The sequence below is a fragment of the Solanum stenotomum genome, chromosome 6, assembly GCF_019186545.1.
Source record: "Solanum stenotomum isolate F172 chromosome 6, ASM1918654v1, whole genome shotgun sequence".
Lineage (NCBI taxonomy): Eukaryota > Viridiplantae > Streptophyta > Magnoliopsida > Solanales > Solanaceae > Solanum > Solanum stenotomum.
Genome location: NC_064287.1, coordinates 50609050 through 50625710, shown reverse-complemented (window position 1 = coordinate 50625710; position 16661 = coordinate 50609050). Strand labels below are relative to the sequence as shown.

Sequence of the window (16661 nt, the reverse complement as noted above, 5' to 3'; positions counted from 1 at the left end):
GCACACTCCTTGTAAAGTCTCAAATCAAATTGAATGCATCTTGAAGAGTTTGACAAAATTTCAATGCCTACACTAGACATATTTTATTAGTGAATGTACACGTGGATTTCACTTCTCTTTAAGCCAACAAGCAAATGTACAAAGACTGCAATTCATCATTATACAAAAAATTGTTTGAATTGTATCGTAAAATTGAATTTAGTAAATGCATTTATTTACTCTTTGTTGTATAAGACACTTGTATTGTGTAGTTCAATTGCAGATTCATAATTTTCATTTTTGGGAAGAGGTATGTCTACCTTTTCACTTTGGTTGAACATGTGGCTAACATGCAAATATCACAAGAGAAACATTATTATGGGAAAAGGGGCAAATATTATACACCTCCTTAATTTATAATTTAGAATAAATATATTTCTCATTAGAAAAATTGCATATGTATACCTTAGTCGTTTAATAAATGACGTTTATATCTTTGTTGTTTAATAAATGATATATATTTATTATTTTCATTCACAAATCTATATTTACTACAAAATGATATATCCAATATAATTCAACAAATGAGATTTGGAATAAATAGAATATGCGTAGATTTTATCTCTATCTCAGAGGCAGAAAAACTAATAATCCTAAAATTATTTTATTTTAATTCCAAAAATACTACGTAATTTTAAAAAATTACCTCATTCATTTTTCTTACCCGACCAACTAAAGGCGTCCTTAGTGTAAGTCATCGGGGTGATAACTGAATAAATGAGGGATAAATTTTTTTCATGTAGGTCAAATTTGGATAGGGCATGGAGGGGTAAATCATAAAAGATGAATGAGTTTATTTTTTGAAGTCATATGACATTTTTGAAATTAAAACTAGTCTAGAGATTTTCTTAATTAAATATATGTTAGTTAACGGAAATTGTATATTTACACTCACTCACCGTCTAACAAACGTCGTATATATGCATAACTTTTTTAACGAGGAATCTGTTCTAAATCAAAAAGTTTGGGGTTATATTTATCATTTTTCCCTTTCAATATTGGTACTTCCATTATCTGTTCTAAATCAAAAAGTTTGGGGTTATATTTATCATTTTTCGCTTTCAATATTGGTACTTCCATTCCACTTTAATTTTCTTTTCACCCCCTAAACTTCTCAAAAACCACCCATCCACAATCCTTAGCCCCTTATCTCCACCAAAACTCCAAATTCTCTTCAAAGCTTTGAACTTTCAAACAATGGCTGGCAATTTATGTATGACTCTCACTCAATCTTCACCCTTTTCACCAAAACTTTATTCATCAAAACTCCTTCTTGAGAAATCACATAGAATCTCTATTGCCCCATTGACCCCATTTCTCAAATTTCAAGATTCAGCTCCTAGTCAATGTTCTACAAGAGGGTTCACTACTATATGCTTTTCTAGTCCCAGAAATGGTTCTGATTATAAAGTAAGTATAATAAACTTCAAATTGGCATTAAGGGTATATCTTTTTTTGTGCTAGGTATATATTAGGTGGAAGTAATTGTGCTATGTCACAGTGATGTAATTGAATCTTGAAATTGAAAATGATAAATTTGAATGCTTTTGGAATGAGCTTCTTAGAATGGTTTTTCTCTGGGAGTGATTTTTGTGTTTTTTATTTTATTTTTCTACAGGGAGGTGGACCTGATTGGCCAATTTTGAGACGCTGGGATGTGCCATGGAATTGGCAAACTGTTTCACTTTCTTCGCTTGCATGTGGATTAAGGTGTAATTTTGTTACTTGGTTAAGCTTTCAAACATGTTGCTCTCTTCAAAAATGGCGATTGGTGCGTGTTGGATCCTTCAGAAGTAGTGCATTTTTGAAGGATCCAACAAGGGTACGACATCATTTTTGGAGATTCCGAGCAACATAGGTTTCAAATATGTCTGACTCTGACTAATGAAGTGTCATCTTATTGTGAATTGTAAAAAGATTGAACCTTTTTTGTAATGGGATGTATTATTGCAACTAAGCAAGATAGAAGATTTATGAACTGCAACATTTTATTTGATCGTAACTGAAATGGTAGTTTTGTTCTTTTTGTTGGTGTAAAATATCTTTACAAGCTGAAATTCTGTTTTGTCTTGGAACTTGGAAGGATATTGGGTAACTAGCAACCAATATTGGTCCTGGGAGGAAAAAGCTAACTAATATTCAGGCAGTTTTGTTTTGACAGGACTAATAGAGACAGCATCAATACCATATGTAGGACTTGATGTAGAAGCATTGAGCTTGGATGAGAAGGCTGAAATTTTGTTCGCTGATCAATTGTATGGACAGTCATTTTTGCATTGTATCCAATCTCCACGATTCTGATGTTTTGTGTACTTATTGTTTTTTTTTTTTCAGTATAACAACTGCAGTTGTGCTAATAGTCCTTTATACTCTCACCAAGTCATCTCAACCACTTCCTGATGACATATATCGTTATGGTAATTAGCATTTTCCAAGTTATGGAATGATTCATTCATCTGTTGCTTTGTTTGGTCAGAAAACTGGATTGCAGTTTCCTCCACTCTAAAAGATTACAGCGTGGTTGATTATGATCTGTTAGTATTCCAGATCTGAAGGAACCTTTCAATCTCCAGAGAGGATGGCTTTTGTGGGCTGGAATTGGTCTAGCGGGAGCAATAGGTGCAATTGCTTTAACAGGAGTGGCAATGTCTGCTTTCAATGGTGAGCCGCCACAAAGAGAGGTTAGAATTGAACTAACAGTTAATCCAATCTTTTGGATTGAGAATTTCATTCTTTGTATAACCTTTGAAGCAAATTAAATTTCATTTTTCTCCCCTGTGATGTTTTCTTTTTTCCTCATTTAATTCCTTAAAACTTGTTACAGACTGATGCGCTTGCTCGGTTACTCCCATTGATAGGTTCCTCAAGTATCAGGTATTTTCGAAGGAAGTTTGAAGTTCATCTGTAAATTATCTCAGTTATCAATAAGTCAATTGCTTTTGTGTTGATGGCTTTCCTGCCACTAACTGAATACTTATGCATGATATACAATTGAGTAACCACCTTTCTTTTTTTTATGTAGCACTGCTTCTCTGCTAGGCATTACTGGTGTACTTGCTCCAATTCTTGAGGAGACCGTGTTTAGAGGATTTTTTATGGTCTCTCTGACTAAGTGGTATAATTCTTTCTTTATAAATTTGACTACAGATATACTACTGCTTCACATTTGTTAGAACTGGCTCTATGTGTCTGTGAATCTTCTGGACTTTACTGAAGAAGCTTGAAAAAAGAAGGGACAAAAAGTTTTGAATTGCTCAAGGTTTGATAAAGTTGTTACCCCAGTGGATCATTCTCTCTTATGAGCATGAAAACACAATAAATACGTAAACATTCTGATTTCACCAGTTGATCTACTTTTTTGCTTTTATATTCCCTCCTTGCCTAGGAGCCGAGCTCCTGTCTTAAAAGACGAATGCTATATAGTAGGGCTGCCCCCAATAGCTCTTTTTGAATCGACACCTGAGATATCATCATGCCGAACACAAAACAAATATCTTTTGCCATCCTGGGATTTCTTTCTATAGATTCTGCCAACTGCATTGCTCTATGCATTAAATGTCAAGTGTGAACCTTCTCAAGTTGAAAGTGTTTCTAGGCTTGATCAGTCGATCCTTCTATATTTTGCTTATGAACTACGATGTTATCTCTTGATCATTCTGTTGTGGATGTTTTATAATGAAATTGGGTTTTAAAGGGAATGAGGCAGAAAAAATGCCAACCTAGTTATTGAATGCCAACATGTTATGAGGTAGGCTATAGATACTCTTAGGGTGTGTTCGGTATGAAGGAAATGTTTTCCAAAATATTTGACCAACCGAACATGAGAAAATTGGAAAACATTTTTTGTACCGGACACAACTTAAATGTCAAGTGTGAACCTTCTCAACTTGAAAATATTTCTGGGCTTGATCAGTTGATACTTCTATACTTTGCTTAGAGCTATGATGTTGTCTCTTGAACATTCTGTTGTGGATGTTTATAATTAAAATTGGTTTTAAAAGGGAATAAGGAGGAAAAAATGGCAACCTAGTTATTGAATAGCAACATGAGAACCCCGATGTGGATTAAGATACATTAGGAAGTGGTTAAGATAGTTGTACATGTCAGACTTTTGGACTTTGTTAGCTCTATCCATAACACAGGACTCATTGCAATAGAGCTAACAAACTCAACTCTTCTGTACCTATTTTGCTATCATGCATCTTCTTGATGCCATTTATATCACTACTTCATCTAAAAGAATAAAAGAAAAATCAGCGAAAGAAAGTCGTCTAATGACTTTATTACTTATGGACTATTCATACATACACATGCATGTCTAATGTGGACATGTGACTTGATGCTTCATTGTCTCTCATGCTTTTCCATTTTCCCTTGCAGGGTACCTACACCGCTTGCAGCGGTTATTAGTGGTGCTGTATTTGCTCTTGCACATCTCACTCCTGGACAATTTCCTCAGTTGTTTGTTCTTGGTATTGCTTCCATTTTCTTAAATGTATATGACACTGGACGAAAGTAGAGGAAAAGCAGAAATTACAAAAAGGAATAATATAATTGGGTTTTACTTCTGAAAGTTCTCAAAAAGATCTTTTTAGGAAGGAAAAATAGTTCTAGTAAGAATTGCTTTTACCTTGTTAGAAAGGATCAACAACTTTCTGTAGTTTTTGAGATTATATTTTATTAAATTTTAGAGGAAATGAAATGAATTCGAACACAGTAGAATGGATACAAAGGGTTCATGTAGTTTACCTCCACTAGTTTGGAATTGAAGCACCGTTGAGGCGAATACTTAATTGATTTCACCCTTTATTATCAGTGCACTTCTCTTCATGTTTAATCTGAACTGAAAAATGACATGCATTCAGGGACTGCTCTGGGATTTTCTTATGCTCAGACGCGGAACCTCCTAACCCCAATCACAATTCATGCTTTATGGAACTCTGGTGTTATTTTGCTTCTGACCTTCCTTCAGGTAATCTTCTCCTCGTACGTTTATTTAAGCTCACTGCTTTGTGAAGTCATTTAAAGCATGACAACTTAGAATTACCATCTAGCAGGCAGTATTTGTTGCCATGTTGCTTTCTATGAATATGCTAGTCTGATTTCTTCCTCTTAAACTCTTTTGTATATAGCTCCAAGGCTATGATATCAGGGAAATAATACAAGGAACTTGACTTAGGCACCATAATTCTCTGGACAAAGTCGTCTTCATCAGCTTGTAACGAATCTGGTTTTATTTTCTGTAATTTAGGCCAAATGCTAGTTGGAGCTTGTAAGTAATGTGAGAAGCTATTATTCTTCTTCTTTTTTACAATGCCTAGTTGCTAAATTTACTGGAAGAGCTAATAATACTCTTCCCTCCTGAAAAGCAGCCGAAAAATCCACAAGGAAGCTTCTGTTCATTTTTCAATAATCTAGTATACTATTTGTTGTAGGTTTTGACTACAGAGTTCTCCTTTAATGTATCCTTGTGTGCACATGTTGGTCAGGATCGTTATATGAGTGAATTTTTGATAGCCATATTGCTTCATTTGGACATGTTTCTATCGGAGACTCGATGATATGGAACTTTCTTCACACTCTAAAGACATTCAAATATATAATTGACTAAAATGGTTACTCAATGGTATGTGGTTCTCTTCACATTCCAGGAGCATTCAAATCTTTGATAGAATTAAGAAGGGTCACAGCAAATCCTGTTCGCACAAACATGAATGTCTCACTAGTATTTTAACTACTGAAGTTCCTGAAATATTATTTATGACTAGGGATGACAAAGGGATGGAGACAAGTTAAAAACATATTGCTGAAATTTCACCATTGATGTCGTTGCTGCTGTCTGAGCTAGCAAGAGTTATTATGCTAACTTTGTGATCCATTGGTCAATTTACCCCAGCTAACACAAATAAAGATGTTCAGTTCTCAGCTGCAGCCTCGAGCTATTAAGTTCTCTATCCATCAGTGTTACAACAACATACCCAGAATAATGCCACATATGGGGCTCTAGGGAGGCTAGGATGTACGTAAACCTTTATCCTACCTTTGTGGGGTAGAGAGGTTGTTTATGATAGACTATCCATCAGTCCTGTCATCCAAAATTTCAGTAATTTATAATGTCTCATGGATATCAAGAAAGGAATTGTGGTTGTGCATAATACAAAAAACATAATATGAACCATGTTGACAAGAGAGATAAAACTCAAATCACATACATATTAGTACTTAGCTGTACAGCTGTTTCTAAGAATACTGCATATATGTTACAGGTTCATGCAGTTTTAAAGACAAAAGGTTGTTAACAAGGCATAGCAGTTTTCTTATGATCACACTCTATTACATTATATATATATCAGCTAAATGCTTGACTGAAATCTCATTTCAACACTAATTTGCGACTCAGATGAGCCCTGAGATATGACAAATTGAGAACTGGCCTGTTACGTGCTTTCTCCTTCTTAATCTGGATTAGCTGGTCATAAACACACCAGGGAAAGCTAATGAAATGATCTCTTTTCAACCCCTGATTGTAGCAACCCCAATATGTAGGATGATATGTAACGTGGTACCAAGCCGATGCCTTTGGTAACATGTCATCTATATCATTACGCCTCTTGAACCAGGTCCTTGCTTCCTTCCTCAAGGCCCTCACAGCAACACTAATGGCCTCAGCATCTTTTCTGCGGTCAAAAGTTTTTGATGCCTTCATGATGCCACCACTAAGTATTTCAGCCTCCGTTTTTATGCCATAGTAGTCCATTAAATTACCCAGCTTGTTGTCATATTCAGTTTTGTAGTCAAAAGCTTCGTCAATGTAATCTTCAAATCCATCAACTTCCAAATCAACATCATATGATCTCCTTGCAACATCCCTTGTGAAGATCGCAATAGAGCTAGCCTGAGGTGCTTTGTCCTTCACTTTCCTGAAAAGCTTTCCAATAACTCTTTCTGAGATATAGGTTGTCTTGTCTGGCTTATCCATGAAGTCTGGGTATTCTTTAGGGCGCAACTGAGATGGTATTTCAGCAGGAACACCAGTCTTTGGAAAGTCCACTGCAATTGAAAAGAGCTCAGCAAGTTTTTTGCATGGATCACTCATGGCCATATCAGGTTCTCTGTCTGCAAATACGACATGGGCATTTGCTATGATTCCCAAACTGTCATTCACAATATAGTTGGTGAAGTACTCTTCAACTTCCTGCAGTAGGCAGACAGGTGAAAAGGAGTTCCTCAGTACTTGCACTGTTGTTGCACATACTGGCCAATCCCCCCTCCCCCACAACAAACAAAAAATAATAAAGAGTTCCTCAGTACTTGTATTGCATTACACGTCTTATAAGTATGATTTCAAGAGTTCATTCCCTACTACAAATTCAAGAGTGTAAGTGCTCTTTCATCAGAGACGTAACTCCTATGGCACATATTGATATGAAAATCAGCGATTTGAAGTAAAAAAACCAAGAATGAGCACACTTCCACAAACTTTAGGGACTCTCAGGATTGATCCCCCTCATGAACGAGACAATAATAAACTTAGAAGATGAATCTCACATGTATAGTTGATAAGGTAAATAAGAAAGTGGAAAGAAGAATCTATTTCAGGTTTGACACAACAGAATTTTTTTATTTATGGCTTTGGTCACTTACAAGTTGTTTATCTTCAGGGTATATTTTCCTTCATTAATTTTTTTATGGGTAGAGAATTTTATTGATGTAAAAAACAAAGAAAACAGCACAAAGGCAATGCTGTTAGCTGTACATCCAAAATAAGGAAATTGGACAATAATGAAAATATAGTGAAAATAAACAATTAAGGCATTCAGCTCTTACTGCAATACTCGTGTTGATCTCTTCCTTTTTTGTCTCATTAATCGAAAAATCTTAGAGAAGGAGAAAGAAGGGGGTGAAAGAATGACGTCTGGTCAGCAGTTCTGGTTTTATGTGCCTATCCAGTCACGAAGCTGTGCAGAAGGAGATCTCAGCAATAGGAAAGTACAGTAACCAGTCTGTAGTTGATGCACCTAACACTCATACACTAAACTAGATTCGACTGAATCAAAGTCTTGGAGAAGGTAATCTCAGCAATAGAATAAGTGGGACTAATATGAAGCGTTGATAAAAAAAAAAAGATTAAAAGGAAAAAAAAATATCAAGACCATGCCAATTCTCCGTAAGAAAGGTTGAACATAGTGATGCATCAGAAGCATGATAATTTTGGAAGTAAAACTAGTTGTTCGAAACTAAGGGTACCTCAATTGTGACATCATGATCCAACTGTATGCTGGGTGCTGGAGGATATTCCATCGGTTGGACTTGCCTTGGCGGAATCATGTCTTGATCCCAGCAAACAAAGTAGATATCTCCATCCAAATCACTCCCAGAACATTCATTCGGATGAGGTCTGTCATCAAAGCTTTAACACTTAAGTAACAATGCCGTGAAAAAGAAATAAAGATAGAAACAGTTAACAAGGATGGAAGCTAGTTTTACACTTTTACTAGAAAGAGCAATTAATAAAGTTCACACTTGAAAATTCTTCCATGAACAAAAATTGAGAATATTCCAGATAGATGAAGTACTGCTGAATTATACAACAACAACATACCCAGTAAGATACCACAAAGTGGGGTCTGAGGAGGGTAAAGTGTACGCAAACTTTACCTCTACCTCAGAGGTAGGGAGGCAGTTGAAATACATACCTAGTCTGGAGCTTTTATACAAAGTTATGAGTTGAAATAATTGTGTAGCCAGTAGGAAAATGATTTCCACCCATAAGTTGGTGTAGAATATGGGAAGGAAGAAAAGACTTCTTCGTATTTCAATGTGCCTTTACATCTCATGAGAAGGGGATATTATACAAGTGAATCCTAACTAACTAAGACAGTCAATTACTCCCTCTGGCACTTTTTGCTTCCCGAGAGTCAATTTGACTATCTTTGAAACTAATTTGGATTAGAGCATTGGTAAGACCAGGCAAGAAATGGTAAAGCCTTCTATAAGATTACACGTAAGTAAACAGTTAATAGGTTTCCAACGTAAAATTTACCTTTTTCCTTTCTGGGGGAATACAACACAATCTACCATGTGGTGCAGCGCTGGAACATCTACAGCCCTTAAAACACGAATATCACCAGGATGCAAGCATGGATTTTTTGCAACAACCACATTTCCCTTGAGAATGAAATTACAGTTGGTGGATCTGCTGTTATTAAATGGATGTAAATCCTCAGAAAACTCTCTATGTGCAGCACCAGTAAACTGAACAAACACCTGACCATATTCCAAGGTTCTGGATTCATCCAAACATCCCATCATTGCTCTTCCATTTGGAATAAATATTCTTGATCTAGTCCGCAAATCGAGCAACTTTGATGCGCGGAAGGTTTGCAGCATCATTGAAAGAAAGGGCTCAGCATCAGGCATATAACCACAATTTAGCATTGCCTTGAGAATATTAGTGTTCTCTCCAGGAGACATCAATTCCAAAGCCTCCTGTGCCTTCAAAGAATCATGCAAGATAGCATCAAGCTGATCTACAGCTTCCTTTTGCTTCTGTTCGAGAATATCATCTTTCACTCCAAGTGTAGACAAGAGAGTAACCAGTTGACGATTAAGATAACAAGGCTGATATTTGCTCCACCCAAGGACATCTAACTTATTGTTGTCTGATTCATATTTCGACATGCTCTTTCTCAAAGATAACTTCATTGATGAATATGGATCAACAGCCACAACACCTTTATATCCACCATAACGAATCTGAAAAGCAGATGGTGTATATTGAAGGCCACATTTTGAGGCAACTCTACGAGCAAAGTCAGCAGATATTTTACCAATTCCATCAGAAAAGACATAGCTGGTTCCATGAACCTTTACGTCAGGAATTACTTCAATCTCATGCCTAAGAACACTCAAAGTCTCTGTGGAGGAACCAAAAGATTGACCAAGTCTCGCAGCATATTTTGCCACATTCTTGATCTGCGAAAAATCACCCATCCAAGTTCTTATATCATTTGCAGTAAGGCCAGGTCTTGATGCAAACATCCACACTGAATTATCCCGCAACTGGCTCGATGAAAATGCTAGAAATTCAAATTTTTTATCACCAATTACAAAGCCTTTCCGCAGAGTTGATAGGATCCTCTCATAGATGTTTGTCTTGACACCATTTCCAGTACTTGCTTTTGGTAATAACTCTGTAGAATACAGTTTCTCCCACTCCTCATCAACAAAAGAAACACGAAGAAAGTTATCTATGTCTTCAGAATAATTGCGGAGAACCCGATTGGAAACATTAACCTCTGGTCCACAAAAATAAACTTTGCATGGTGTTACTAGGACCCTTCTTACATACACCAACCCATCATCTAAAGTGATGGACGGAGATTTTGGAGGTTGTCTACCCTTGAGATACCCATCATACTGCTCAGTGAGCCACCTCACTGGATCATAACAGCACTCCTTCAAATAGTACAGTTTCTCTAAGGCTTGCTCAATGCATGCAACATTTCTCCTTTGAGGATCAACTAATCGGAAAAAGTAGACATTTAATGCTGGCCCAGGAATGCATCCATGCTGTACCAAAGAACTAATTTTGAACAATATCTTGTAGGGAATTGCAATTCCTTCCGGAGGCTGGACATTGGGAACCAGAGCCGATTTTTGAGAGATGAAAAAGGTGAAACCAGTCTGTAAAGTAATATTGTTTTCACGTTCTGTATAGTGAAAAAAACTTTCCTGGAAATTTGGAAGATGAACACCCCTACGGAACTGCAAACATAAGCTAGAAGATAGCCCTATCCAAGATGGAGCGAAATCTGTCGTCCTCACCCACTGATCATCAGGAGTTTCCTTAAAGAAGCTATAACAGGAGTTTTCAAGTCTCTTATAGATCCGAGGAGCACCAAATAACTAAATCATAGAAATTGAATGAATAAGTCAATACTGAATCTTATCGTAAATCAGCAAAGTAGACTACTGATCTAACCAGAATTCAATTATATGAAGCGATATATTAACTGATGCAACTATACTCATGAGGAAATTCTGCAAACACAGTAGAAAAGTTGCTTTCACGTTCTTTAACTTAAAAGATCACGAGCAGACAAGTCACAAGTATTGAAAAATTTGAAAATTGTGGACATATATTTGTTAACTTATATAAAACGCAAGTTAGAAGCTTGGTTTATTTAATTAACCAGTGGTACCAAGCCTGTGTAGAGCACAGGCCCAAGTTTAACATCTTTACTAACACATTTTTTTAATCATCACGAATTTTTAGTTGTTAAAAAGAAATTGTTAACTCGGTATCTGTGTTTGTTGTTGGTAGGAGGTAGCAGGTACCCATGGACTTTGTTGAGGTGCACACAAGCTAACCCGGCCACCAAGGTTATAAATTTGAAAAACTGACAAATGTTCTTTAACCATTTTTCAACGTTTCTTCTTTAATCAAAACTAAGCACATAATATAATTAAACAGACAAGGGCTATCCAAATGGCTCTAGTCTATGATGCACACATTTTCCACCTAGTTATTTTCCAGTCTATTTTACATGATAAACAGAGTACATGCCTGTTAAAAAACTGATTAGAAACAATGCAATACTTTAAAATAGGTGTCTTGAGGAAAGTCAAATCATAATTACAGATAAAGGAAGAAAAAATTATGTCATTAGCACTATTAGAATGTCTTAACTACCAAATATCCCCAAAAATAACTGAAACTATAAAGTGTGACTTGGAAACTGAATAAAGGCATCTGTATCCACCAATGAGAAAGGACAACGAATACAGAAGTACAGAAAACACCCTCCCAAGCTAAACAGATAAAATAAAAGCACATGATTTTGTCTGAATGCACAGCCTATTATAATTCTCCCGTCTGGAATCTATTGCGGCTGTTGTGAAGTGCAATACAAAAATAGCGAACTCAAAGGGAAAATTCCAAAATTATACGTTTGGTCGGTAGACAGGACGACAAGAAGCTCCTCTGACTCTCCATTATTAATAGTAGTAATAGTAATTTCTAATTTTTTTGTTTTTAGACACTAGTTACATTAGTAATAGTAATTTCTAAATATATAATAGGAGCGCATATTAACAGAAAATCAATACAATTTAATTACTTTACCCAAAAAAAAAGAAGATAGAAAATCAACATTTTATACTTTGATGGAAACGTGCGCAAAAAAAATGAAAGACATGTTCTTCAAGAATTTTGGATGTTCACAGTACCATTTCATGGTATTCTACTATATAAAAAAAGTTCTAGCGCAAATATTCATGAAAGATGTTAAGAATTTCGAACACTCCTCTTTAAGGATGTCAACAGATATCTTTATAAAAGGAAAAGGATGTCGACAGATCAAAAGATAGGCTGAGAATATGGAAATCTGGCATGTTAGTTAGGATTTTGGATAGGATGCTAGGTTATCCACATAGCAGTGCTTATAAACGCACAAGCATCCAACCTTAAAAGACTTCAAGCAGAACAATATTGAGGAGGGCCTAACCGCTATTAATGCTTATGAACTTGTACTTTGTATTTTCTAAAGCTTCTTTACTTCGTGATCAGTAGCAAGTAAGTTTCCAGTTTAATGTCGGGTCGAGCCTTCATGCATGTTCAGTTTCTAGAAATGGAATTTATTGTCAAAATTCTCATAAATAGGATTTCAACCCCTTCCATATGGTTCATAAGTCAACAAATAAATATATGTTAGCAGAAATGATTTTGCTTCAAAAGAAGTGGATCAACAAGCAGTAAGAAACCCAATACAAGAGAATTGTGTACCATTCAACCAATAATCAAATAGTCACAATATTCACAAAGACCGGGCACAGGAAGAAGGATGAAAACAATAGCTAAAGGTCTGGAATAATTGAAAAACCTGTATGAGGAGAAACTGAGCATTTTGACCATATGGACGATGCAGCACAACCTGCCATATATTTTCATATGAAAGCTGAAGTTTATAATCAGCTGAACCCCTAGACAAAAAGAAGTAAATTTTCTTCAATCCAATGCCAAATTTAATTGAAACTTCTGTACTTCCCAACACTGCAAACTTGTCGTCTGATATTTGACATCCAAAATTCAAAGTTATGCCATCGATGTGATCCACATACGCCACTTGGACAATATCAGTTTTCATTTCCCAAGCCTTCAAATAAGAAGAGCCAAAATACAGCCTCTTACTAGCCAAATTGATGATTTTGTCAGCACTAATGTTGTCGACAAATTGAACTTTGGCAAATGCTCTAGATCCTCCTTTGGACTGTTTAACATCCAATGCACATACAGTTCCATATCCTGTATGTTTCTCTAAGAATGACTTGACCACTTCTGCAGGCAGAAGATCAGGGAATCCATAAACCTGAATTGTCTTTCCCATGTAGCCAAATTCCAAGTGCAGTTCGACGTTCAAATGCTAATCACCAACTGGAATACCTCCTGAAGTCTACATACATGTGTAACACAAGTAAGAATACTTGTAAAGAACAAAGATAGCAAGATTAAGGTAAAAGTGTTACTATACTAGGTAAAAGAAGAGCCAAAAGTTACTAGGTAAAAGAGAATCCTAAATGCTATGCATTTCAAATTTAGCTGCATCCTTCTATTTCACACAGACAGAGTGAACCCAAAAGCAAGAGCATTGAACTATTGATCTTTTGTGTTCTTGCCATACCTTCACTAGAGGACAGCCCAGAGCTTCATACCCATCGACCATGTAAGCAACTAAACTGCTCCATAAGAAGGATATCTAAAAGCAAACTCAGCCTAATGTGCTGAAAACTAGACTCCACAAAGTTATGCAAAACTATGACTACCTATATAAAGAAATAAGCAACCTACTAGACACCTATTTGATACGTTTTCCAGACTTGTGAGACATGAAAAATGTAGGTTTTTTGACTACTAAATACAGCAAGATGTTAATGTAGTTGTGAAGTATTTAGCGAATGAGCCACTACATTTACTATGCCTGTTGATGTGTAATTATAGTTCACAGGACAGCACAGAAGAGAAGAAAACGAATCTAAAGGGAAATCAACCTAATTGATGTACGTATTTGAGATTTTTGGCCTATAAAGTTATGACACTCAGGCCTAACTCAACCGCAAAAGATTAACTTATAAGGAAAAGATTGTCCAAGTCCATACAAACCGACCACCAATCCATTCCCCAACCGATGTGGGACCCACTCTAACACCCCTTCACGCCCAAGCCAACTGGAGCATTCACCGGGAGCCCAAACAAGATGAACCTAACTCTAATACCAGGTAAGATATGACCATCAACCCATTCCCAACCAATGTGGGACCCACTCTAACACCCCCTACATGTCCACGCCCAACAAGAGCTTACACAGGACCAGTAGCGGATTCAGGAATTAAGCTCAGGGGGTTCGAAATTTAAAGAAGAAGCTCATGTGGTAATGTAAGTGCACGGTGAGCGTAGTAACCCCGACATGCTTTTTGTACAAGGTATCTCATTGGTTGATAAAAGTTAACACCAAACTAATCAAAGATATTGAGAACAAAGCTACGTTGATAAAAAAAATTAGTGGATCAATTGTATACATAAGTTAATTCCTAAAACACGTGAAAATTAAAGGATGAAAAAGGAAGTGAGACGGAGAAGAAAAATATTTTACCTTAATCCGCTAAATTTATATTACCTTATCGTATCGCATTAAGCATTTCTTCCTACTTTTACCTTGCTCCATTGAACATTCTTAAAATTTCTTGTGCTTTTTATACTTTTATTTTGTAATGTTTTACTTTATTTTACATTTTAATTTTTTTTAAATTAGTATCCATTCAAACACATATTACTAGGAAAATTATCAAGATTCTCTAAAAGTGTGCAAGTATAGATTTACTAATATTATAATGCATATTCAGAAGATAAATAAATGGCATCGTCAATTTTTTAGTTCATTTAGTTTAATTTACTAGGTTAGTCATCACTTGTTGAAAAAAAAATAACGAATAAATCAAATAAGTTTAGTTTCCATCTCTCTAAAATAGAAAGGAAATTCCATGAATTCTATTAAATATATGTTATTAAAAGGATATTGACGATTTTTAGTTTCTTCATTCAACTACATCTAATTTATCTTTATACATATAATTCATCATTTTTAAAGAATTGTACATAAAATTATGTTGAAATAAAATGACAAATAGATATAAGAAGAATAAAAAAAAAACGTGTCTAATAAATTTAAACAAAAACAAATTAGAAAAAAAATGACATAAAAGAGAAAAAATAATGAAAAAGAGAACATAATCCAAGCCCAAAAGTTGAGCCCAATTCCATGCATTAAAAAGGGTAAAAAATAAGAGAAGAGAAATTGCTGCGCATGGGATTCGAACCCACAACGTAAAAGCCACTCCTGAACCCCTTATCCATTGAGCCAAAGCTTCTCACTTGTTTTTAGGGAGTTCATTTTAATATATGTACACATAAATTAGAATTTGGTCCTATATATATAACGTAATTTTTTGATCGAGGGGGTTCGGGTGAACCCCCTAAACACAACCTAGGTCCGCCCCTGCACGGGACCCCAAATAGTGTGATACCATGTAAAGATACAACACTTGAACTTAACTCAACCCCAATTTAAGTCGATCATCTAGCTAAATGGGGTTTCTTGACCTTCTCCAGTCTAGCAAACTACTACTACCTCAAGCCATATCTAGTGGTTTTACACTCTCTTTTATACAGCTTTTTGCACAGATGACAAAGTCTGTTCTTTTTTCTTCTTTAAAGCTAACTTTTCCTTCTGCTTCTTCTTAGCCAATGATCAACAAACAGCATACTAGAAACATTAGTTAAAACAGCCTTTCCATCAAGAATCTTACAGAAATTTCACCACCCATGATCATATATATTCAGTCAGACTCACAAAACCATGAAAAAGATTCAAACTTTAAACAACAACAAAACACACAAACCAAGAAAACAGTTACCCAACAGCCCCAAACACATAAACAACACAAAATAAACTGAATCAAAGCAAAAATTCACATGGGTCTTTGAAAGAGAGACTTACTATGCAAAAATAAAACTACCCAGTAGTAGTGCCAGAAACTGAAGCACAACCAAATTTATTTACACAACACACAAAGACTTGAGGGGAGGGGGGAGTGATGAGTCAATCCCTAGTGAACTAAGTAAATAATACATCTTTATCATTCTAATTGGTTGCTTTTGCTTTCAAAGTTTTTTATAAGTATAAAATTGAACAGGGTACAATAATTCTTGCCTTTTTTTCGTACAATGATTCAATTGAGAAAATTTTGGGATTTGTTTGGATGTTTGCTGATGTATTGAGACTTACGTAAGACAATCAATCAATTAAGTCATCTAACACTACAGTCCCCATCATGTTTTTTCTTTTTCTTTTTTCCAAAAAAATATTTTAAAATATTAAATATTCTTGAAGATGAATTTCATGTTCTTAGGATAGAAAGTTAACGGAGGTTCGAATCAGCTTTTACGCACCTCAATTAATTTCATGAGATATCTACCATTTGCCATCAATAACAGATATCAAATATTTTGTCTACCAAAACTAGAACAGATGACAAAAATCCTTTAGTGTTTGGTTGTCACGACC

At 35.6% G+C, this 16661-nt stretch overlaps 2 protein-coding genes across 2 annotated transcripts; one reads left to right on the top strand and one right to left on the bottom strand.

The window, feature by feature from the left end:
• Positions 1-1145: 1145 nt before the first annotated feature.
• LOC125869418 (uncharacterized) lies at positions 1146-5514 on the top strand. The gene is made up of 10 exons (XM_049550005.1): positions 1146-1449; positions 1658-1749; positions 2187-2294; positions 2374-2456; positions 2587-2720; positions 2864-2913; positions 3062-3154; positions 4420-4511; positions 4905-5011; positions 5172-5514. The coding sequence occupies exons 1-10, from the start codon at positions 1237-1239 to the stop codon at positions 5211-5213; spliced, it is 1014 nt and encodes a 337-aa protein (XP_049405962.1). The 5' UTR covers positions 1146-1236; the 3' UTR covers positions 5214-5514.
• A 718-nt stretch (positions 5515-6232) lies between these two features.
• Positions 6233-16248, bottom strand: LOC125866775 (probable RNA-dependent RNA polymerase 1). The gene is made up of 5 exons (XM_049547126.1): positions 16095-16248; positions 12924-13493; positions 9083-10947; positions 8287-8437; positions 6233-7234 (listed from the first exon to the last, which is right to left on the bottom strand). The coding sequence occupies exons 2-5, from the start codon at positions 13425-13427 to the stop codon at positions 6413-6415; spliced, it is 3342 nt and encodes a 1113-aa protein (XP_049403083.1). The 5' UTR covers positions 13428-13493; positions 16095-16248; the 3' UTR covers positions 6233-6412.
• Positions 16249-16661: the final 413 nt, after the last annotated feature.